At 54.2% G+C, this 23,135-nt stretch overlaps 1 protein-coding gene and 1 long non-coding RNA gene across 3 annotated transcripts in view; both read right to left on the bottom strand.

Moving 5' to 3' along the window:
- Positions 1-4,160: 4,160 nt before the first annotated feature.
- Positions 4,161-11,087, bottom strand: LOC118915490 (uncharacterized). Its single transcript, XR_005026095.2, has 5 exons — positions 11,009-11,087; positions 8,065-8,244; positions 5,385-7,310; positions 5,094-5,266; positions 4,161-4,929 (listed from the first exon to the last, which is right to left on the bottom strand). It is a non-coding gene; the product is annotated as an uncharacterized LOC118915490 (long non-coding RNA).
- A 9,104-nt stretch (positions 11,088-20,191) lies between these two features.
- Positions 20,192-23,135, bottom strand: part of TOM1 (target of myb1 membrane trafficking protein) — a 37,718-nt gene continuing 34,774 nt past the window's right edge. For both annotated transcript variants that reach the window (XM_036891577.2, XM_036891575.2), the window contains 3 exons: positions 22,253-22,312; positions 21,205-21,244; positions 20,192-21,127 (listed from right to left, as the gene is read on the bottom strand). In XM_036891577.2, the coding sequence (XP_036747472.2) occupies positions 20,973-21,127; positions 21,205-21,244; positions 22,253-22,312 (255 nt within the window). In that variant the 3' untranslated portion in view covers positions 20,192-20,972. The remainder of the gene's footprint in view (positions 21,128-21,204; positions 21,245-22,252; positions 22,313-23,135) is intronic.

The following is a 23,135-nucleotide window of genomic DNA, read 5'->3' on the forward strand; positions in this document are numbered from 1 at the left end:
GGGAGCCCACAAAAGTATGGGACTCCAAGAAGTGACCAAAGCAGGCAGCTTTTATACCTTTTAGACAAAGAATCAACAAATTTGTGAAAAACTGACAAGATAAAAGTCTGGGTTTGGGGTGGTAAACTGGGCAATACAAAGTCTGTTCGCACAGCCTTCTCAGCCTTGAATCCCCTGTCTCTGGTGATAAGGATGCCACCTACCCTCCCGGTACAGGGAGGGTAACATGCACACGGGAGGTTTTATTTCCTGCTTTCAGGGGACAAAGGAGGGTCAGCATGCCCTTGCACTGTTCAAGTAGCTTTGATTCAAAATAATCAGTACACCAACCCGGCATCTTCTGGGGTGGCATATTTCCCTCCCTTCTCTCTGAAGCACAGTCAAGGTCTATAACAAGTAGCTGTCTAGAGACCTTGGCCGGGACAGTGAGGGGTCCAGAAAGAGCAACATCTTCCTCAGACATTGGCCAGCCCCCATTAGCACAGGTTCAGCACTAAGGCCAGAACAGATAGCAGGCCAGTCCTTGGGAAGTTCAGACTGCCGGGCAGCCCGGCCCACCAGGAGCCTGACTGTGGCTCCATGATATGGTCAACCCAGTTCCTCCTGATCAAGGCACGTCAAGGTAGTGTAGACCAATTAAAGCAATGAACTCTAAGCAAAAGGGCTGCAACCAAATCTGGTATCCACAACTTAGCACAAGCATGAGTAATCGCTAAGCTTTTATTTCCTCCGCTGACAAAATAAGGGTAGTGACAGCATTAGCTCCAGGGGACGTGGTGAGGATAAAACCAGTTTAAAACATGTAACCAGCTCAGAACCAGACTGGCACAGAGGAAGCCCCCAGTCGGCATGAGCCATTTGGTCAGAAAGTGGCATCCAGTTCCCCTTTCATGATTCCACCACAGCCTTTGTCCTTCTAGAAACTTCTGGATGGTTCTGAATAGGGTGGGGTCACTAACATCTGAGGAACCTTTCTCTCATTTGGGAGTTTTGAATCTCAGGCTCCTCATCTTTCATTTTTTTCCTCAAAAGATAAACTTCCTTGAAATAATTTCAAATGTTCACAGAAGTTGCAAGAATACAAAGGATTTCTGTATATTGTCCCTTGATTCACCAGTTGCTAGTATTTCATCACATTCGTTTTTGTCATTCATCCTCTGTAGATTATATACACATTTTAATATATATATTAAAAAATATTATTTTTATGTATACTTTTTTCATGGCTCATTTGAGAGCTCATGGCAGACACCATGGCCCTTCACCGCTGTGGATAAAATGAAGGCTCCTGTGGCCAGGATTCTCCCCTGGCCATGGTCGGCTAACTCACTACACACATATGGGCAATATGTTGCTATTGACTCTATATAAGGAGCTCTGCCCAGTGCTCTGAGCCACACGGTGGCATGGCTGCAAGGGCTGCAAGAGAGCAGAGATGCGACTGGAGCGGTGGCAGTGCTGAGGACAGAGACTGAGATGGCTGCAGGGGTAGAGAGGCCCAGAGGCAGAGACCAGCTTGCTGCATGCAGACTGGCTTTGAGTGGATGGGATTCTAGTGATTGACCTGTCACAGTGGGAATAAAGTTGGGTATAAACCCTTTCAGCCCAAGAAAGTTCCATTGTCATTTTTCGGGGCTGAGGACTACTGCCCCTCCCCGCCCACTCCAATTCTTTAACCTGCATTATACTGTAACCGCACTACAACTATAAACATCAGGGAATTTGACTTCGATGCAAATTAATTCCATAAAGCCTATGTTCAAAGTTCACTAACTACCCCTGAAACGTCTTTGGAGCCCTTTCCCGCAGGTTTCAACCCAACCCAGATCCTGCATTTAGCTGTCCTGCTTCTTTGCTCTCCCTGCCTCTGTGTTGCATGACCTTGTCGTTCTGGGCAACTACAAGCCAGGTGTCTGTTTTGCAGCTGTCCCTCTGAGAGCAGATCCTCTCCCCTCGGTGGGACCACAACGCCCACCCCACTGGGCTTCTGCGATTTAAACTGTGACGCCCCCAACACCCCGCCGGGCCGAGGCAGGGCGCCGAGGAATATAGTTCCCTGAAACAGGACGAGGGAGGGCAGCAGCCGAGGACTGGCGGGAGCGGGGAGGAGGGTTGCAGGCTTGACTTTGAGAGGAGTCAGCGACCAGCCGGGACGTGCCGGCCCCAGGGAGTCGCCGCGCGCCGGTGGCCCCGCCCCCGCTGCTGCTGGGGCTTTGCCCAAGGGATCAGGCGCCGCTGGAGCCGTGACTCAGCACAAATAGACAGCGGGACCGTGACTCAGCACAAATAGCAGCGGGACCATGACTCAGCGAAAAGCTGCCCCACCCGTGACTCAGCAGGAAGGCGCAGCCACGCGCTCGGGAAGGATTACGCACGGGGCGTGGCGCCAGTTTGTACTGAGTGATGCCGGGCGGCCTCTCGGACGGGACGGCTTGCTTCCTTTATGCCCTGCCCCCTGCCTCCTGTGAGCTCTAACCACAGGGTGAACACCAACACTAGCCATGCAGGCTGTTGGGAGGCTTAAGTAAGCCCAGGAGTAGCACTTAGTGGGCACCTTAACAAATGACCTTGGACGAGTGACTCCATAACAGCCCCATCCGAAGCGTGGGCACTGCTGTGACCGCCTGGGAGTGTCCTTGGCACCATTGAGTGATCCCTGATTTCCTTCTGCCCAATTCAATAGACACTTGATTGTCTCTCTGGGGCCTCAGTTTCCCCTTTGTGGGGCACAGATGAGCTCTCTTAATGACATCCCACAGGCCTATTATCATCCTCGAGTTTTAAATACATTTTTAAAAAACCATTTTTAGCCACCAGTTATGAAATACTGCATGGCCATTGTACAACATTTAAGTTTATAACCCTGCACCTGCAGACAACAATTATTAACATTCTACTGTATTAGGATTAAAAAATGATAAACTATAGCATACTCACAAAGGAGTATATATACAATTACATGTAGAGAACAAACACAGCTTAAGAAATGGGTGTCTCTTCACAGTCTTTTTTCTTTGCAAATTCCCAATGGCTGTGATTGTACAGTCTATTTTGTTGCTTTTTCTCCCTTTTGCTTACCATTACTGTTCCCAAATTATTACAAGCCTCTTGTACACGTTATTTCAAAAATCCATTCAGTGGACATATTCATTCATTCAACATAAGTACCCCGAGTGCCCAGCTCCCACTATTTGGATTGCTTCTTATTTTTTTTCCCCTGTGGAAAGGGAAAGATAAGGAGTATATAAAACAAAAAATAGTTTCAGTGTCTTTCATATACTAGGGGAAGAGCATAATTCATATCAGAGAATTGTCTGTCTATTTTTGAAAATACATTGCTTGCCTCCCCCTTCCCGAGAAGCTGGAAGGAAACCGGAGGAGGAAGAAGGGTGGGGGGGCTGGGGCTTTGGGTACCAGGGGCCTTCAGCAGAGGCCAGTGCTGGGAAGCAGGTAAGTTGACTTCTCCATTAGGCAAAGGAGGCTCTGTGCCTGGGGTTTGCCACACTTAAGGGCCCACAGAAATGTTTTAATTTTAATTTCTTTTAAAATGAGGAGGAAAAAAATACAGCAATAATAAATGGAGAGTAATGACTCCAGCCTGGGGTCCAGGACCCACCCACTAAGGAAGCTAGAAAGGAAGAGGCCTATTCTGCAGCACCCAGATTAGGGAGGAGTCTTGGTCCCTGTCACTGGGCGCGACTTTCTTCTGAGCAGCCTGGGCAGCGGGGTGTATGTGTTCTGGGTGCGTGGGGGTAGGTGGGGTGGAGTAGGGTGATGGGGGAAGTTTGGTGCTGGTAGTGTTGAAGGAGGACAACCTCCATCCCTCTCCTTCTCACCCCTAGCAGATGCCTGCTGCAGCCCTCTCCTGCCAGGAGCTTAGCTTCAGAAAGGAGAAACACACTGGCTCAAGAGGCCTCTTTGTGCCCTCGTGGAGTTCAGGTGAAGCTCAAGGTGGCCTTAGGGTCTGCTCCCCCCACCAAATCCATCTGTCGAAGCTCTGACCCCCACTATCTTTGGAGACAGGGCCTTTACAGCAGTGATGAAGGTAAAACAAGCCCTTAGGGTGGGCCCTAATCCAACATGACTGGTGTCCTAGGAAGAGGTGAGAGAGAGAGAGAGAGAGAGAGAGAGAGAGAGAGAGAGAGAGAGAGAGAAGAGACCCCAGGATACACACTGTGAGGACACGCAGAGAACACTGCCTGCAGGCCCAGGAGAGAGGCTTCAGAAGAAACCAAACCTGCCTACTCTTGGACTTTCAACCTTCAGAAGTCAGAGAAAATGAATTTGTATTGCTTAAGTCTCCCAATTTGTGGTGCTTGGTTATGGCATTCCTAGCAAACTAATACATGGTCCTAGACCTGAAAACAGGGAGGCACTCAGAAATACCAGATTTGTTCAACTTCCCTTTCCCTATGTCATTCTCCCTGTCTATTTTGAAAACATTTCAGACCTACCAAAAAGCTGAAATGAACAGCACAATGAGTACCCATACACTCTTCCCTTAGAGCACCTTTTCTTCATAATTTGCTGCTTTTGTTTCTCTCTCTCTGGGTAAAATTGTAATATTTCCAGAATATCTCACCTGGCTTTAGTGCATTTGCATATCAACAGACGTTCCTCAGGGGTGGAGAACGGTAGTTCATCTCCGTATCAGTGGGTAATTACCTGGGTGACCGAGGGCTTATCGGGACCTGAGAGGTGAGGGGGAGGTCTTCCTTGCTTCTGCTGGAGCAGAAAGAGACAGCCCTGGACTGCAGTTTGTAAGCAATAAACGGGTTTTAAACTCTATTTCTCCCTTTGACTGATTTCAGTTTTAGATGTATTTTGCCCCAGTATTTCCTCTCCCTGGAGTTACACTCTCTTTTTCTCCTTTATTACTTCTTTTCTGGAACCATATGAGAGCACATTGCAGACATCATGACATTTCATCTGTAAAAACAAGGGCACAAGTCTGCATTATCGTCATCATACCAAGGAGAGTGAGTGCTGCTTCCAGCAAATCCTGTACTATTGTCCACATTCAAATTCACCCATGATCTCCCAGATAGTTCTTAAGAGCCTCCCCACCCTAATAATCCAGTTGAGGTTCCCACCTTCCGTTTGGTTGCCCTGCCTTTCTATCGTCTTTCATGACATTGCCCCCTGGAGAAGTGTTTGGAAGAAACGGATCAGTTAGTTGCCTTGGAAATGTCCCATGTTCTGTATTTGTCTTTTTTCTCATAGTTATGTTACAGGTTGAGTCGGTTCTCCTCGCTTCTTGTCCCTGCTGAAACAGAGAATTGAAAGGCAGGGACACAGTAGGGAAGCAGAATGGAAGTTTTATTTAAATACACTCCAAGGGAGGCGCAGGCCAGAGGCAAGGGAGGCAAAGGGAGGCTGCTTACTGTGAGGCTTCTTTTTGTGGGGATTTTGGCAGGACAGGGAAGTCCTTGATTGACGGTCTTTGGCCTTGGGGGCCTGGTCTAATTGGTAAATAGAAGACATGGGCTGCACTTGATGCTTGCTGTTCCTGTCTTCCGGTATTTTATCTGGGGCGTGTCTGTTCTTAGAAGCTTCTCCTCTGGGAAGTTGTTTTTCATCTGGGAAGTGTCTGGACATTCCAAGTCCCTCCTGGTTCTCGAGACTTCAGCTAAGTAACTGTCTTTTCTGGCTCTCTGGTTTTATCTGGTTAACTCTTTGAGTCCCTTTTAGTGTTAGTGGGCGTCACTGGCCTTATTCTCCCCCCACCTGCTTATGTCTGTCTTTCTGCCTAACAGTCAGAGTCCAGCTAAAAGGTTTTGTCAAGAATACAACAGGGTTGTGTTACATCTCTTCATAAGGGAGACGAGGTGAGACCCAGCTAGTCGGTGGCAGAATTTACATGCATTTCAATATGACATTTTTGTATTTGCCTTTATCAGGCCTGTGACTAATTATGTAGGATGGGAAAAGGGCCTTTGGGTCAAGTGGGAATGTTCACTAAACAAAGGCAAGTGGCCCTATTAATATAAACAATATTGCTCTTCCTTTCAAAGCCTGGTGGTTAAACACATCCTCAAGACTTGGCTTTGAATCCCATTAGTAATAAGTCAGGTGACCTGGTCCAGTCTTTTAATGTCTCTGGGTCTCAGTGTTCTTATCTGTAAAATGGGATAACAACAGCACTTACCCCCTAGGCTTGTGTGAAGTGAAACTGTCCATGTCAAATAGCATTGTATCTGGCTTGTTGCAATTGCTCAATAAAAAGTAATTATTATTGTGGATATGTTTTTATATATACAATTACTGACACACAAAAGTGCCTTGGCTCTGCTCCCTGCCTGCCTCACTACTCCCTGAAGTGAGGAGGCTAGAGGCAGGTAGAGGCGTGGAGAGTGGGCAGGGCTACAGCTTGGACTGGGGCAATCCCCGCCCAGGAAGGAAGACACAGCCCAAGCCTGACTGTCACAGGATTCTCTGCAGGCACAGGACTTAGAAAGTGGGGCTTGCACAGCGCCAGGGGCACAGTCCTACCTCAGGCCCCTGGGTGGGACCGCACCTCCTGACTCCTGGGGACAGGGAGGCTGTGTGATTAGTTGTGGCAGTGACTGGAGGCTGGCAGGGATTGTGTCACAGTTCAGGCCTGGGCATTCCTTAGCCAGCATGAGACCCTCCAGAGCTCTTTCCCCTAGCTTGGGATGGGCAATGTGGGTCCCTATGCCTCTCCCTGCCAGCCCTCCATGGACTTGAGTGTGCACATGAAACAACCCTTTTCTAGGGATGTCATGTACACCATGATGGCTATAGTTAGCAATAACGTGTATTTGAAAATCACTAAGACAGTAGATCTTACAAATTCTTACCACAAGAAAATTAATTTGTAGCTATGTGAAGTGATAGTTGTTAACTAAATTGGTGTGGTTAATCATTTGGAAATACGTACATATACCGAATTATCACATTGTATACCTTAAACATGTAATACAAAATTGTATGTCAACTATATCTCAATAAAATCAGGGGTGGGGGGAAGAAGCAATGCTTTGTTGTTTGGAGTTACTGAGAGGAGGGTGATTGCTCAGCATTGCCTAGCCATCCTGACCTATGTCCCCTTAATCATCGCTTCTCCCAAGTTCCTCTTCTCACAGTGGCTGCTTCGTCCCTCCTTCCTCCCTCTGCATCCTCCCCAGCCCACTTCCTCTCCACGTTCCTCCCCAAATGCCTTTCAACTTGCACATCTGGCCAGTGAAACAGCCCACCTGCTATTTCCTAAACATACCTGGGGGGACTTCAGTTCTTCCTGCCACAATGAGCGCCCCCATTTTGCAGATGAAGAACCAGGGCCTGCAGAGCTGGTGAGGAGAGATGGGGTCAGCTTTAGGCTGGGGAGACAAGGCCTGCGGCGAGGGGAGAGGACCGCGCCACCGCATTTGTCTGTGTCCCCCAAGAGGGGCATGTCTGTGGCTGGAGGCAGTCCTTGACCGGCAGTCTTCTCGGGTTTCCCAGTGAGCCACCCCTCCCTTCCCCACAAGGGGAGCCCACCTTGCTGCCCATCAGCAGAGCCCCCTCAGAGGCTTTTCTGAGGATGGGAGTGGGTGCTGATGGCCCCCCTGAGATTCTAGAGCTTTTCTTCCCAGATGAGTTACTGGGAAAGTCACTTGCCCTCTGGGTCTCATCACATTCCCGTGACCCAGGGCATACTGAATTAGATCAGAAATCCCAAACTCAGAGACCTCTAGGGGCCTGACAGGCAGCTGAGTGGGCAAAGCTAGGGAGGCAGGGTGTGGGCAGCTGGGGCCACATGGCCCGTGTAACGGGAGCAGCTGGAACTCAGCTCCAGCCATTCTTGCCATGAGCGACATCCTCTTTCCTCTTTTTTTAAAAAAAAGAGAAATGAGAAAGCTTAGATTTTCAAACACTGGCAATGAACTCAATTAAAAAAAAATCACTCTACAAGACTTGATGTGGCCCTCAAACCGCCAGTCTGAGACCTGCAGGTTAGCTCAGCTGTCCACTCTCCTGGTACCCTGCCTGCTTGGCGGGGCTGGGATGCGGGGGTTCTGGTGGGTTGATCTGGGATGGGATTTCAGAGATGGCAATTCCTACCTCCTGTCTTTTGGCACGTCCCCATGCTGCCCTGTGTCACCCAGCATTGCTGGGAGGTCACAGGCTGCACCCTCACGGGCATGATGAGCGCTCGGCCTGGGCTGCTGTCATCACTCTACTCAGGTGAGCGGGCCGGTCACTGTGGCCCAGGCCTGCAGGACTTTCATGGAGACTCGAGCCCTGCAGGTTCCCAGAATAAAAAAGAAAGAAAGAAAAAAAACCCTGCTTGTTCCCTGTGTTTCTGGGAACAAAGGTTGTGACTTCGTGGTCCATACACTGTCAGAGTCCAGCACACAGGAGGCGCACGCGGGGGGCGGGCATCACAGTGACTACAGCCCGTGAAGGGACAGAGGCAGGATTTGCAGCTGGAAATGCTGAACCCAGGTTTCTGACCTGAGGGGGACAAGACTGAATGGAAGCAAATCAGGATCAAAGAGGGTGGGACGGGCCTAGGAGTTGGCCTAAACTGTCAGTTTGGTTTTTTTGAGCAGTCCTTAAAAAAGTTACTTAAAAAGTGCTCAAAGCCACACAACTTGTAAGTTATGAAGCATTTTTTGTGTGTGGTAAAATATACAAAAATAAAATGTACCCTCGTAGCCATGTTTAAGTGTATAGTAGATTCACACTGCTGTGCAGCCATCACCACCATCCATCTCCAGGACTTCTTCATCTCCCCAAACTGGAACCCAGTACCCATCGAACAATATGCCAAGGGGATCTGATGACTGGCTTCATGGGTCAGTGTTGGCGGGCCAGGTCAGAAGGGCTTGGGAGGCGGTGAACGTCCATCACTGGAGGCTTGCAAGCAAAGACTGGATTTGAAATGCAGGGATTAGCTGCTTGGCCCCATTAGTCAATGACTGTGTGCTAGTTTTTACCAGATTTCTGTTGGAGGGTGAGATGTAAAGCCTTACCTGTCACTAACTGAGGTGGGGGGTTTTGCTGTGTGGGTGTTTTGTGTGTCCTAAGGGACATGATTTGACCTCCAGTTTACCTGTATTAAAAAATAAGCTGTCCAATGAGGAGGCTCTGTTATGCCTCACAGAGCCCCAGTCCTGTCAGGTGAGTCTGGGTGCAGCCATGGACTTGGCAAGTTCAGGCTCCTGCTCATGCAGTCACCTTGTGGAAATGTGTGGGGGGCCCCCCTCCACCATCACCTGCTGGAAGTGGGGGGCCCCCTTTGCCTCTACAAGGAGGGCAAGTTGGAGAGTGTGCAGTGGACAGTACATGGTGGACACTGTTGGTTCTCTACTCAACAGCCGTCTCCCCCAGAGCCCCTTGAAGACAGACCCCAGTTTATTTGGGATTCAAATGGAATCATAGGGAAGATGGGCCAAGTGCCAGGGCAGGAATCAGGGCAGGTCTAAGGTGTGGAAGCGGAGCCTTGTTGTGAGTGCCCCACGCCTCTTTGCTGTCATGGAGGTGAATTCCAAGATGGACGAATGATCTAGTCAGGAGGTTGGGATCGGGGACCTGAGCTGAACCCTGAGGGCTGGAGGTGGGGCAGTTCTAGAGGGAACAGCAGCGGAGGTGTGAAAGAGGGCCTGTGTGTCCCGAAGGCAGAGAATCCGGAGTGTGGCAGGGCCCAGACCCTAGCACCTTGGAGGCCAGGCCAGGAAGTGGGTCTAAACCTGAGAGCAAGTGAAAGGTTTTAGGTGTGTGTTGGGGTTTGGGGGGTGCAGGTGTTGTAAAACACAGAGTAGCCTTTTGAAATTTATTTTGGATGCATGTGAAGACATTGAGGGGAGGACAGAGTTGATGCTTTAACCCATTAACCTCATGGGCAGTAAAATTCACCACTTCCCTGGGCCCGCTGCTCCCACTTCTCTGAGTGATTTCTGCTCTGTTGCTGACTCAGATTGAAACTTTGTTCCTACATTTCCACAAAACCCCCCTCTTGATAAACACTTGTGGCATAGCATTGACCTAAGATCTTAGGGTCCCAGAGGTGGGTGACATCAGGCCCTATAGAGAAGACACTGCTGGGGAAGAAGAAATTTCCTCTACTCCTCAGGGTTCTTCTAGATGGTCTAAGAACCAAACGGACATGAGACAGATTAGCAGGAGAAAAGGACCAAAGTTCAGTCAGATACATAAGGGAAGCCACAGACAGGGTTCCAAGGAGAATGAGGTCTGTCTGTCATCCTGAACCAGGAAGAAGGGGGCAGGGGCCTGAGACCTCAAAGGGAAAGGGAAGCAATTCCCTACACAATACTTGATGGGCCACCCAGGAACAATGAGGGGACACAAAGAGGAATTTTCACAGACTTCATCACATTCCTCCCAGGCTCCCCCAGCCAGTTCACGTTATAATATAGCTTCCGTGGTGAGAGCTCGCCTCCTGGAGCAGTTCCCCCACCTAAATTCTTTTTATGCAGTTGTGAGGTGCGAGGTCAAAGTTTCTTTCTGAGTCTTTTGGGCTTTGTTCTCAACTCTTGAAATAATCTGCATGCCACAGTGGCACATCTTGGGGCAGCCTGCCCTGGTCCCTACAACAGGGTAACGTGACATCTCAGACAGGGGTGTTCTTCCAAACCTCTTTGGGGCACTCTGCTCCTCCCGGCCTGGCGGCCCGGTGGTCCATCCTGGACCTTCCCCACAGCTTGCCTGGTCGCCCGGGGCCTCAGCCCTCCTACTTCCCCTCTCACCTCTGGGCTCTCCTGCCCTCTTCCAGGCGGCATCAGAACTGTAGGATTCATCTGCCTCTTACCTCACGGCCATCCTGCTCTCTCCAGAACCCCCCTGAGCTTACAGATCCAAGGTCACAATTCACTGATGTCAGTGTGATCTTTTTCCTCCAGCCACTGCTTTCCTCCATGCCTGCTTCCCCTTTGCAGCCTTTGTGACACCTCAGGAAGTTCTGCTAACTTTCCTGTCACGTTCAAGCATGCCAGAGTCCAGTCTCAAAGTTCCATCTCACGTCTGACTTGGCATCCCTCCTTACCTGCCCCTGTACATCAGGGCCTTGCTCAAGGGACGTGGAGGGGCCAGGGCTGGCCCGCTCCTTTAGCCCCCTTCCCTCCCGTTCTTCTCTGCGCTTGGGGCAAGGGTGTCAGAAAGGGCTTTGTCTCATTGGCCTGGCACCTGTGCGTCCTTGCTGTGTGATGTCCCTACTTCAGTGGCCCTCGCTGATGGGCCCTTGATGTCCCTGGTGTGGCAGGCATCTCTGCAGGCTCTGGATGGATGGGTGACAGAAGAAAGCATTGGATGGCTATGTGGCATCTGTGCTGGATGAATGAATGATGGATAGTGGACAGGCCAGCGACAGATGGATGGAAGGGATGGGACTGAGGAAGAGCAGAGACAGGGGACAAACATCATTGTTGATTTTTCCTGACTATGATGAAAAATGCAGAAGTATAAATACTAAGACCAGGAGGGACTCCGACTTAAGGCTAAGATTCCATTTTAAAAACCAGGGAGTTAGGAGGTAAGATTCCCAACATATTTTATGGTAATTAGCCAACAACTGACCCTACCTTAAGGCAGGGCAACAAGTTTTAAAACAGTATGTTTCCACTGCTCGAGGATAACCATCATCTTGGAGAACAGGATCAATAAATTCCTTGTGTTAAGTTCATCTTACAGAATATCTGGAAGACAGACTGTGGATGAAGACATAGTGTCTCTCAATGGAGACAGACATCATGAGACCACATGTCAAGCCAACGCCCCCTTAGCCCTTTACCCCATTCTTGAAATCCTTAAAAGACATGAATGCCAAGCCTTTGAGTGTGCCACCTGAGGCTGCCTGCACTCCCCTTTCTTCGAGTGTGTACTTTACCTTAAAGCCCTCTTGCTGCTCAAATTATTGCATTTTGTCTCCCCGCTCTTCCAAGCCTCTTGGGAGTTCACCAAGAGACCCTGTTCTTGGTGGTAAGCATCTTTGTTACTTCACCACTTCGTTCAGTTATCTAGACTTAAGCACAAGTCTTCTCTTTGTTCTACTTCAGACAAGTAGGGAAGGGCTACTGAGACCTCCGATTTGGGCTGGCAAGTTCCTGTCCCCTGGGTGACCTGGACGGGGCCGCAGCTATACGACCATGTTCTTTAGGAGCCTGCCCCCAGATCCCCTTCCTTTGCTTTGGGAAGTTCCCAGAACATAATCTCACTCCTTCCGTTGCTCTGTGGCTCCGGCAAATCCTGGGGTGGTAGGGGCTTAGTTCCCTTGCTGTGCAGATCCATGCGGACACTGGATGCCAGGTGACCCTGGCTTCAGGAGTTGGTGAGGGATTTGCCGTGCCAAGCAGGGTTTCAATGAGCTTCCCTTTTCTCCCTCTGTTCTTTCTGCTCTCTGCTGCCTGCATGGCTGCCACTGTTCATCACCACTCTCACTTTAATCAATTTCTTCCTTACCTACACTTGTTGACCTATTTGCAAATTCTTTCTTGATCAGAGTGAAGAACCCTTTCCTGCCCGTTTCAGCTAGTGCGCAGGAAGAGATGCAGCCGCCCAGGAACAGGACGACCGGAGATGGGGGAGGGGCTAGCAGGCACTGTCCTCAAACTGGGGTCTTGCCCAGCTCTGCCTGGTCATCAAGCTCTGCTGCACACTGCACTCACGCCAGCTCCATGTTTCTTGTACCTCAGCTGGTGGACACTGGGTGGAGGTCCTGCCGGGAAAGTAACTGGGGAGGAGTGAGGGACAGAGGGGATGGGGCTCCTCTCTGGAAGTTGGGGGCTAAAAGCCAAGATCCCCAAGTACTGGAGATTATGGGATAAATGAGAGCCCACCTAAAGCTGGGTGTGCAGAATTGAGGTGGGGAGATGGGGAGCAGAGCCATGTCCACAAGGGGCCAGTGCAGAAGCCAGGGGGTCAAGAGTGGTGGTGTGCAGTGAAGGTGAAGGCCAAGGCCTGTGGGAGCCACAGGGGAGCCCTAGCCAGGGTGAGCACAGCTCTCCTCAGCTCCTGCCCCACAGTGTGTGGGCCCAGCGGGGCTGGACAAATGGGCTGTGTAGTCAGTTCCCACGAACAGGGCTTCCTAGAGCGCTCCTGGCTGAAACAGCACATCTGCCCAGTGTGCGGCATGGACACCAAGTCTGATTGTGATGCATAGAAAAATATTAACTCCTTAATACAGTGCAAAATATTTTATAGAGAGAAAACCAAAACAAACAGAAACTTCTGAATCCGAGGTCCTGGGGAAAACCATGAAAACGGAGGTGCTTGGTGAGAGGTTTACAACCCACCGGACAAGCTGGTGCCTGAGGTGTAACATTCTAAGGAGCCCAGAGCGTGGTGGAGGGTGCCGGGAGGCGTTTGCACAGAGGGACTTCCACCTGTGCTCCATCCTCTCCCTTCCTGCAGGACAAGTTCAGTGGGAGACTTGGATTCTAGTTGTGCCACAGATTTGTTGTGTGGCCTTGGCGGAGTCTGTGTACCTCTCTGGGCTTGTGAAGGGCCCCTGCTTTGTCCTGACCTGGCTGCCTCTTCCCCACAGGTGGCCAGGAAGCTTCTGCAGACTAAATAGGGCCCTGCACACATTTGCATATGCAAGCATGCACATGCATACACACATGGGCACACACACACACAGTGACTTTTCTAGCCCTGAAGCAGCCCTAGGCATAGCCCCAGCCCCAGAATACAATGCACCCCTGCAGGGAGGCTTTCTCCCCAGAAAGCTGGACTCAGAGAGGCCTGTCTTCTTTCCAGCTGTGTGATCCTGGCTTGGTCAGCTGACCTTTGTCTTACACTTTCCTCACCCATATAACAGAGATTCCTCTTCTTTCCATCTCAGGAACAGCAGGGCAGAGACCCATAACCCCAAGTGCATTGTGAGGGCAGGGGGCACAGAGGCCCCCTTGCCCTCCTCCCCAGTGGGCCATCTGTTTCCCCTTTCCGGGGGCTAGCCCGGGAGGGGGCTGGGGGGCGCGTGCAGGGATGTTCCCAGCTTGGGTTTCACTTCCCTCCTGCCCCCAAGCCCTGCAGGCTCCCCAGCGGGTGCCCAGCAATGGGCTGTCCAGGGCCCAGGAACTCAGTCACTCACCTTCCATGCGCAGCCTGCTGGCCTGCACAAATGCAGGTCCCCAGGTCCCCACTGCTGTTACTGTGATTTCTTGCCTCATTTCTTTCCTGGAGGATTGTGGAATTTGGGCACTGAGTGGGAAGAGGCCTCAGGATCATGTAATTCACTCTCCTCTGTTCACTAATGGAGAAACCAAGCCCAGAGGCCAGGGCGTGCCCCAGATCAGAGAGAAAGTAAGTGGCTGGGTGGGCTGGAAGCTGCTTCTGCGGATGGCCCCTGCTGCCCTCCCTGACCTCTGGGGTGGGGTAGGGTTGCTCTTCCCCAGGCTGGGCTGCTGCAAGGGGCCTCCCAGGACTCTGCACTGGGAGGGAGGTGGCAGATCAGCTGAGGCAGGCCCCTCCCTTCTTCCCCAGGCCTCTGTTTCCCTGTTTGTAATCACACAGAGGCACAGCCGGCCATGACTGACCCACTGAGGATTTGGGGCCTGGGTAGGTGTGGACTTCTTCCCTGTGTCAGCCAGACCAGAGGTGCCGCCTCAGCATGGAGCCAACCTGCACGGGGGCAGGTGGGGGTGGGGGAGATGCAGGGTGCAGGGCCGCCTAGGCCCAGGGCAGGGAGAGGCCCAAGTCCTGGTCAGAGGCAAGAGGAAAAGATGGAGCCTGGGGGGCTGCTCCCTGAGCAGTCCTGCCCCAGGGTGGGCAGCAGTGATCCCCGCCAGCCCACCACCTTGGATCTGCCCTGAAACATAATGGGTGGCAGTGGGGACCAGGACAGCCGTAGCCCAGACTCTGGGCACTGTGGCCTTCTTTCCTCCTCTGTTCTGTCCTTGGCCCTCGTGGCCCATCCTTCTTGGGTTCCCAAGGCCAGGTTGGCCCAAGAATGGATGTATAAGCCACCCTCACACCCCTACCAGGGCAGGGGTGTACAGTGAGAGTGCCATGTGGTCACCCCTCCGCAAGAGCCTGTGTGGGTTAGGGGTGATGTGGTCTTGGGACCATGTCCAGAGCAGAGCAGATGGGCCTGGGAGAATGGCTAGAAGGTCCAGAGGTAATCAGTATATCTGATCATTAGGGCTGGACTTGTTCCCCCACCACCCCAATTCATCTATGGAAGTCCTAACCCTATCTTAGAATGTGACTGTTGGGAGATAGGACCTTTAAAGAGGTAATTAGGGTTGAATGACGTCATTAGGGTGGCCCCAATCCAATCTGACTAGTGTCTTTATACAAGATTAGGTCACAAATACAGGCAGAGGGAGACCACGTGAAGACACAGGGAGAAGAATGCTGTCTACCAGCCCAGCCCTAGGCCCCAGAACTGTGAGATAATACATTGCTGTCTTCTAAGCCACCCAGCCAGTGGTGCTAATTAAGACACTGCCTGAGGGTGTTTGTGGTGCTTGCTGATGCAAGATGTAGGGGGGGCGGGGAGTCTGGAGGTGGAACTACCAGGACGGCACAAACGTTGGGATGGTTCTCGGGGACAGGGGCATCAGACATGACTTCTGAGAGGATTATTCTGGCATCCTTCTTAAAATGAAACCTCTTCCTCGTCTTTCGCTATTTGGCACAATTGGCCCCAAAGCCATTAGCTGGGACCAAGGCAGGAGGCGGCTGCCTAGAGGTGGGGGTGGGCTGCAGGGCCCAGTGGGGTGTGGGCCTGCCCTGGGTGGGGACCGGGTCTGAGCAGGGGCTCTGAGGCGCATCCAGTGGGTGAGAACCCAAGCAGGGTGAGTTCTCTGCAGGGTGGGGGCAGTGGTGGCCGCGAGGCACTGAGCCAAGTAAAGGAGGGGAAGGGGAACTGGGTTTCTCAGTGTTGCTGGAGGAAGTCGTAAACGGGGGAGGGAAAAATAGCAGGATTACCACGGCGTCAGTTTGTAACTGGAATTACTGGCGTCAACTCATGCTTTCCTTTGTAAACGGTAGAACTAGAAATACACACAGATCTGAATGCTGTCTGCCATGGAGGCGTGCGGAGGGGGTGCCCCTCAGGGGCGGGTGCGTGGAGCTTTGTAGGAGCAGCCCCCAGCTCCTGGGAGCTCCAAGGGACAGGGCGGGAGTGCCCATCCAGAGCTCCTGCTTGCTGGTTCCCTGGCTTGTCTCTCCCAATCCTCCTCACAACCTAGTGAGTCAGGAGGTATGACAAATGGCTGAGGTCCCTCGTCCAGACCTACAACTCGAGCTCCCAGTCCCACCTGAGAAAGTGTGTGTGTGGTGGGGGCTGGGTGGGGGGCAGAGGGCAAGGGAGTTGGCGTGGGGCCTGGGCTTGGGGACGAAGATCCCTTCCATCAGCACCACGGGCAGAGCGGGGCAGTGTGGGAACTGGCAACCACCCTGCTGTTCCCGGGGTCAGTGCCCCGAGGGGGACTGACTTGGTGGTGGCCGACCCCACCCCTGCAGGCCTCCGCCCGTGTGGCACAGCTGCCACCTCGTGGTGACTGTGGGGCACTGACCTGAGCCCACACCACCTCTGGGGAGGGCTGAGGCTTCCTGCATCTCCACTGTGAGTCAGTAGGGCCCTATCCATCCAGGACCGCTAGGCAGATCCTGCCTCTGGCCCCCGTAGGAGCAGCAGCCCGGGCCCAGCCGAGTGGCACAAAGGCACTGTTGTTGGAACTGAGGTTGAACTGGAGGCAGCGAGCGCCCCTGAGAGCTGGGGTCCCTGAAATCACTCGGGAGTCGGAGGGGCAGTGTCCCTGGCTGGGCGTCTGGAGCACAGACCGTTCTGGATGGAGGGGGGACCATCCGTGACAACATGTACGGAACGTTTTCTTGACAGGCGCTGTGTGACTTGTTCTCTCAGTTAATCTTATGGCAACCCTATGAAGAAGTGACTGCTACAGTCCATTTTACAAGAAAACTGAGGAACAGAGAGGTTAAGTAATTTGCCTCAGCACACAGCTCAGAGGCAGCCATGCCAAGATTTGCTGTTATATAATTGAAGAGGTTGGATGCTGACAATGGGTTGGATAGGTAGGGGGATCAGTGTCCAGGCCCAGGGTGGGGTCCTGGTGGCCCAAGGAAGCCAGGAGGGAGGGGAGGCTCTGCTAAGGGGCTTCCGAGCAGCTCTGGTGAGCACTTGCTCACAGGCCCCTTCCAGGTACCTCTTCTCCTGCCCACAGGCTGGCTCCACTCAAATTTCCGCGTGTCCCTGGCCTGGTGCCACCTTCCCAGGCAACCAGGCCCAGCAGGAGCAGCCACCTCATTCATCCTGTCCCTTGGCCACAGCCCAAGGCCCCTGCCGGCGGCTGGCCCTTTTATGTGGAGCTGTGCGACTTCCTGCCACCGCTGAGTGCAGCCCAGGGCCTGCAGCCTCAGACAGTCAGCTACCAGGAAGCCCAGCCTGGCCCGCCGGTGCTCCCGCAACCACCCCCAGCCCCAGCCCCCTTGCCTCTGGAGGAGGGGCCCTAGCGGCCCCTCCAGGGGAAGCCCGTTGAGCTTCGTGGGCCCCGTCCTGCCTGGCTCTCCAAGGCTGGCCTCACCCCACCTTTCCAGCCAGGGCTCCTCATCAGAGGTCCTCCCTGACCTCCCAGCTCCTCTGCTCTGCATGTTTCCCTTCATTTCACGGAAAGTGGCACTTTTTGTCTCCCCTGACCACCATGTGACCCACTGGGACTGGCACACTCACCTGTGTATTCGCAGCACCTAGATGTGAGCCTGGTATGCAGTGAGCACTCGGGCATCATACACAGGAAAGAATAAATGACCTGGAAACTTCAGCCATTAACAGAGCCACGAGCCCCTAGAACTTCCACGGAAGCACCGTGGATCCTTGTAAAATCACCATGTTCCTCAGGGGACCCCAGTGAAATGGTGGCCACTCACCAGGTAAAGAGCAAGAGGGAGGCAGGTGGTGGGGTGGGATGGGCAGGGAGCAGAGGCAACAGTGAGGACTAGGCCCTGCTCTTGCGTTACTTAGTGTGTGGCCAGGCAAATCCTTGCTTCCCCGAGCCTGTTTCCCCACTTGAAAGAAGTGGTCCAAACTGTCCACCCCACAGGACTGCTGTGAGGTGTGCAAAGGCCCAGGTCAGGGCATGGCATACAGCAGGAGCTCAGCCCAGTGAAGGTGGGGTGAAGAGCCGGGAGAGCTGGTGGGCTGCGGGGAAGAGGAGGGAGGGAGCCCATCCCTTATGTGTCCTGTGAAATGTTCCCCAGGGTCCCAGGACAGATACCTGTGAAGACTTTGTGAGCGGGTGGCACACCCGTCAGGGCCAGGATAGCCGGTCCCCCTGTAGGAGCGTGTGCGCGTCTGAGCACGTGCGCGGCAGAGTCCGGCCAAGCCCAGACTGGGGAATAACTTAAGTGTCGTTGCCACAGTCCCCTTGTCTGGCCCCAGCTGCTGCCAACCTCAGCCGCGGAGGAGCAGCTGAAAAAGGTGCATGCTATGAAAACATGGTCACAAAACCCAGGCACCTGAGGGGCCTCACCCAACGTGGAGATCAGGCACAAATTCAGTCGCTGCTCCAGGCACTGGCGGTCTGGTGTGCCGCTGCTTGTGGGCAGTCAGAAACAGTCAAGGGAGGAGCCTCTGGAAGCCGTCTGCTGCCATGGGCGCTGGCTGGAGAGGCAGCAGGGCCAGCCGTTCTGAGTGGGGCCTGAGCCCCCCAGCACCCGGCCACCTCTGCGTGATGGAAAGCAGGACAAGAGGGAGGGTGCTAGTCCCAGGTGCAGGCAGGGCAGAAGCACCAACTGCAGGGGTCACCTGCTGAGTGACGAAGCAAGGCTGCGCCATGTCCACCTTGTTAAAACCAGTCTCCCTGTCACCAGGGCTCACGCACAGCTAATTTATGCATTACTAGGTGGTACCCTCGAGTTTGGACCAGCTGAGCTTGGTATGACTGAGGGAGAGGGCCCAGGGTGACTCCATCTCCCCAGAATCCTTCAGACCAGGCTGAGGATGGCTGCCCAGGGCAGAGTGAGAGAATTGCTTCCCCCGCACACATGAAAAAGAGGTGGTGCAAGTTGGAGAAGTGGGTCTATGTAAGGCTCAGCTGCTGCCTTCCTCCAGGCCTGCCTCATCTGCAAGCTCTGAAGCTTGACCTAGACAATGAGCCCCCTTCCCTACTGAGGGGCGGGCAAGCCTAGGGTACCACGATACCTGCCCCCAACTCCACATGGAGGGCTGGCTGGGCCTGGTCTCCTCTGTGTCCAGCTCCAGACCTCAGAATCCGCACACAGGTGCTGCCTGCCTGCTGATGGCAGGCAGTGGCTGCTCAGACAGACCCAGGCCCCCCTCCGGCCCCCCAGCCTCCCCTGAATCCAGGCATGCTGACTTCTGCTCTCCTCCAGGGGCTGAACTTTCAGGCAGCTCAATCACTTCAGTCCTACATCAGCCCCCTTCCCTTCGACCTCCCAGGGCTGGGCCAGGAGGCTCCAAAGTGCCTCAAGCAGTGATTGTTGGGGAGCCCAGTGTGGAGATGCCAAGCCAGAAAGGATGGTACCCCAGGACCTGGGGTGTTCGAGCTGCCATGAGACAAGAACTGACACCCAGCACCTGGCCTGCGGTCCAGCTCCTCAGCTGTGTTCTAAACCATGCAAACTGAGCCTCAGTGGGGTCATTTGAAAAATGGGGACAAGGCAGATGCACAGGAAATGCCTAGCACATGAACAACTGCAGTTGTGCCAACTTCTGTGCCCGGGCAGCTCGCATGACTGAATTGTACACTCAGCGTCTGTGGAACAGGATGGTAACTGTGTCACCCAGGGCTGTTGTGATGATTCCACAAGCCTGCATGTAGCCTTGTAAGTGCCTGGCCTGGCGCCTGGAGGGTGGCCGGCGTCCTCCTTGCAGGTGCATTTACCCGCACGCTGGCAGCGCCCCCATGTGCTCCCTCCCTTGTGATCACTGTGCTACTATTGTGGGGCAAAAGCTGGCCTGGGGGTCACAGCAGTGTGAAGGTGCCCTGCAGACGTAGGGTGTCACCCCATGGAGAGCAACGGGCCTCTTGGCGGGGGAGAACTGTGGCTGGAGCCTGTGTGGTGGGTGTGAGGGGGCTGCCTGTACCTGGTAAGAGGGGTTGCTGGACACCCAGTCCTGCTGCTCTACCTGTCCCATCTGCAGATGCCCACCTCTTGGATAGCCCCCAGCCCATCCCGAAGTAGTTCCTGCACCCGGTGAGGCTAAGCAGTCACTTCCCACCTGGAGAACGGACAACGCTGCTAGCGGGATGGTTGTCTACCTTTAATTGGGGATACAAAAGGTACTTCTCCCAGTACAAGAGGACCAACCAGCAGGTGGGGGGCCCAGTGCCCAGTGGAGCCCTGCCAGGAGGAACAGAGGACGGAGGAAAGACAGTGGAGGAGGGAGTGGGGCCGCAGGCGCTCCGGCATCCCTGGAAGCCCCCGCCGGTGGCCCGGGGCTGGGGAGGACTTGCCCCCACCACGTGCAGCTTCGTACCTGGACAGAGGGCAGCTTGGCAGAGGGCCACATACCCTGCCCTCAACAGCTGGCCAAGGCCTTTGGGCTCTGCGAGGCGGGGGCTGGGCAAGGGACCAGAAGCTGCAGCAGAAGCTTCCGCAGCCTCCAGCCTCCAGCCAGGCCTTGACTGGCAGTGTGGGCGCTGAAGAGGGCTCCCCTGGGGACGGTCCAGAGAGGAAATCACCCAGGGCAGAGAGTGTCACACTGGGGCAACCATGCAGCCAGCCTGTCTGCCCCAGGGCCTCCTGCTTTTCAGCAAAGTAGTGGTCAGTTAGGGTGGGAAAGGACGCAGGAGTGGCCAGGATCCCAACACAGAACTGACCTGTTCCCCCAATTCATCTGGCTGCCTCCCCACGCCCCCAGCAGCACAGCCCAGCTAGAGCTGGGTCAGCCCCACCCTCAGTGGGGAGAAGTGGGGTGAGAAATCACCCCCAAAGCAGCCTTAACACACCAAAGGAGGGAGAGGTCCAGCCACAGGGTGTGGGAGCAGCAGGGGCTGGACTGCAGGGGCCAGATCCCACACTCATAAGGCAAATAGCATGTCGGCATCTTTCTCCTGGGTCTTCTTTCGAGGGGTGGTGCCAGGAGGGGGACCCGGGGGCCCCTCGGCTGATGGGCTGGAGAGGCTGGGCAACCGATCTGCGGCTTTGGCCCGTTCTTCCAGGAACTTGTCAAACTCTAGAGGAAGGAGAGACAGGCTGGGGGTGGGCTCTGAGGCCGGCATGGAGAAAGGGCCGGCAGGCAGAGCCTACTACCTTCACTGGTGACGCCCCTGGGCTCCTCCGCATCACTGCCCTGAGAAAGCAAAAGGAGGCAGAGGTTAGTGGCTGGGGTCCATGCCGGCAGGGCGGGGCGCAGGCTGCAGTACCAGAGGCGTTGGGACGTAGGCTCTGCGCAAGCCCAGGCTCTGCACCTCAGCCCCACCCCTTCTTGTGCCAAGCACCTCGGGTGTCACCTGCCTTCTCTGGGCCTCTGACTTCTGCTTGGTAAAACTCAGGGGGTTGTGGGGAAGCCCAAGAGAGCACTACTCGCTGAGTGCCAAGCACAGTGTCTGGTGCCAGTGGGTCCTCAGTGAATGTTTAGTTCCTTTGCTTCCAGGGCCTAGAGGGATGGACACACTCGGCCCTGTGGTGGAAAGGCTGACACCCAGAGGCTGTGATCATGCATGCTGAAGTTGGGGCTGGGCAGAGAAGCCTCTGCCACCAGACAGAGAGATGGTCCTTTGCCTGACCTCAGGCAGAAACAGCTTGGCAGCTTGCAGAGGCAGTCTGTGGGCCTGGAAGTGCCCAGGCTCTTGGTTCTTGGCACCCAGAGAGCAGGTGGTGGATGCTGGGGAAGGAGCTCTGGATGGCGCTGAGACTGCCTGGAACCCCACCTGCCTCCTCCTGGGCACAGCGCCCCACTTAGTTGCTTAGCAGTCTCCTGATCTGTGCAACGGGGCCACGGATGGGGCTTCCCTCTTGAGAGTGGCTGGGGTCTCCCTGAGCTCACGCAGGTGCAGAGCTCAGCTCATCCCATCTTCCAGGTGGAGTGGAGAGCCCAGGACCCAAATCTGGCAGCTTGCTCAGGGAAGGGAGAGCTAGCAGCTGCAAGTGGGGCTGTGCACAGGGGCCTCCCTAAAGGGATATGCCTGGGATCGGGGGCTCGTCCAGTGGCTGAGGTGTCCTAAGCTCCCCTCCTCACCAGCTGTTCACCCTGCCCCCAGGATCAGTCATTTCCTCATGACAGAAACAGGAATCCCTATTAGGTGGGTGAGGAGTGGGTCTGGGCCTTTGCTTCTCAGCTGGGTGGGCCCTGACTTACCACATCAGTGGAGAGCCACTGCTCGATGTCCTCCATGAGGCAGGCCTGGGTGACAGGGATCTGGAGGGAATGCAGAGGTGAGGCAAGGAGAGGCAGTGCAGTGGGTGACAAGCTGGGTGGCTGGGGGGTGGGTAGTCAGAGCCACCCTGTCCCCTCCTGGGGGGTCAAGACCCTAGCATCCAGTCCAAGATGGCTCCTGCCCAGCTGCCAGGGACCCACAGACCTGTCTACTATGCCAGGCTGTGGGCAAGGGGATGCAGGGCCAGTAGGCTAAGCAGGGACCGTGGAGGGCACACTTAACAGCTGCAGCAGGGGCTCCTATGTGCCAAGGGTTTGGGGTGGAGGGAAGCTCCAGGCTTGGGGAAGGGGCCTTGTGCACAGGCCTAGGGAAGGGACTAAGCTCAGGTGCTCAGGAGGATCTGAGAAGCCTGTGAAGCCTGCGGAGGGGCCAGCCATCAAGGTTGGAAAGGGGAATGGCTGTGGGCCAGGAGCCTCCAGCCTGTCTCCCAAACCTCTGCAGATTTGGAGCCCGTGATGGAAGGGGGTATAGAAGGGCGCGAGTGCAGGGAGGTGCTGAGACGACTGGACAAGGCCAGGCAGGTGGACTCCGAAGGGCTGTGGCTGTGCATGGGGCAATTTCACTCTGGGCCACAAAGGCTCCTGCATGGGGCTGGGGGCTTCCTTCTCTAAAGGCTCTTTCAATGGGAGAGTCCAGCTGGAGGTAACAGGCACAGACTTTGGAGAGACAGGCTGGAATATGGCTCGGTCCTGCAGTGTGACTTTGGGAGGATGACTTAACTTCTCTGACCCTCACTGGCTCATCCGTAGAGAGATTAACAATATTACCCACCATCCAGTTTGCTGTGAGGATTAAATGAGATGA

Source organism: Manis pentadactyla, chromosome 10 (genome assembly GCF_030020395.1).
Source record: "Manis pentadactyla isolate mManPen7 chromosome 10, mManPen7.hap1, whole genome shotgun sequence".
Classification (NCBI taxonomy): Eukaryota; Metazoa; Chordata; class Mammalia; order Pholidota; family Manidae; genus Manis; species Manis pentadactyla.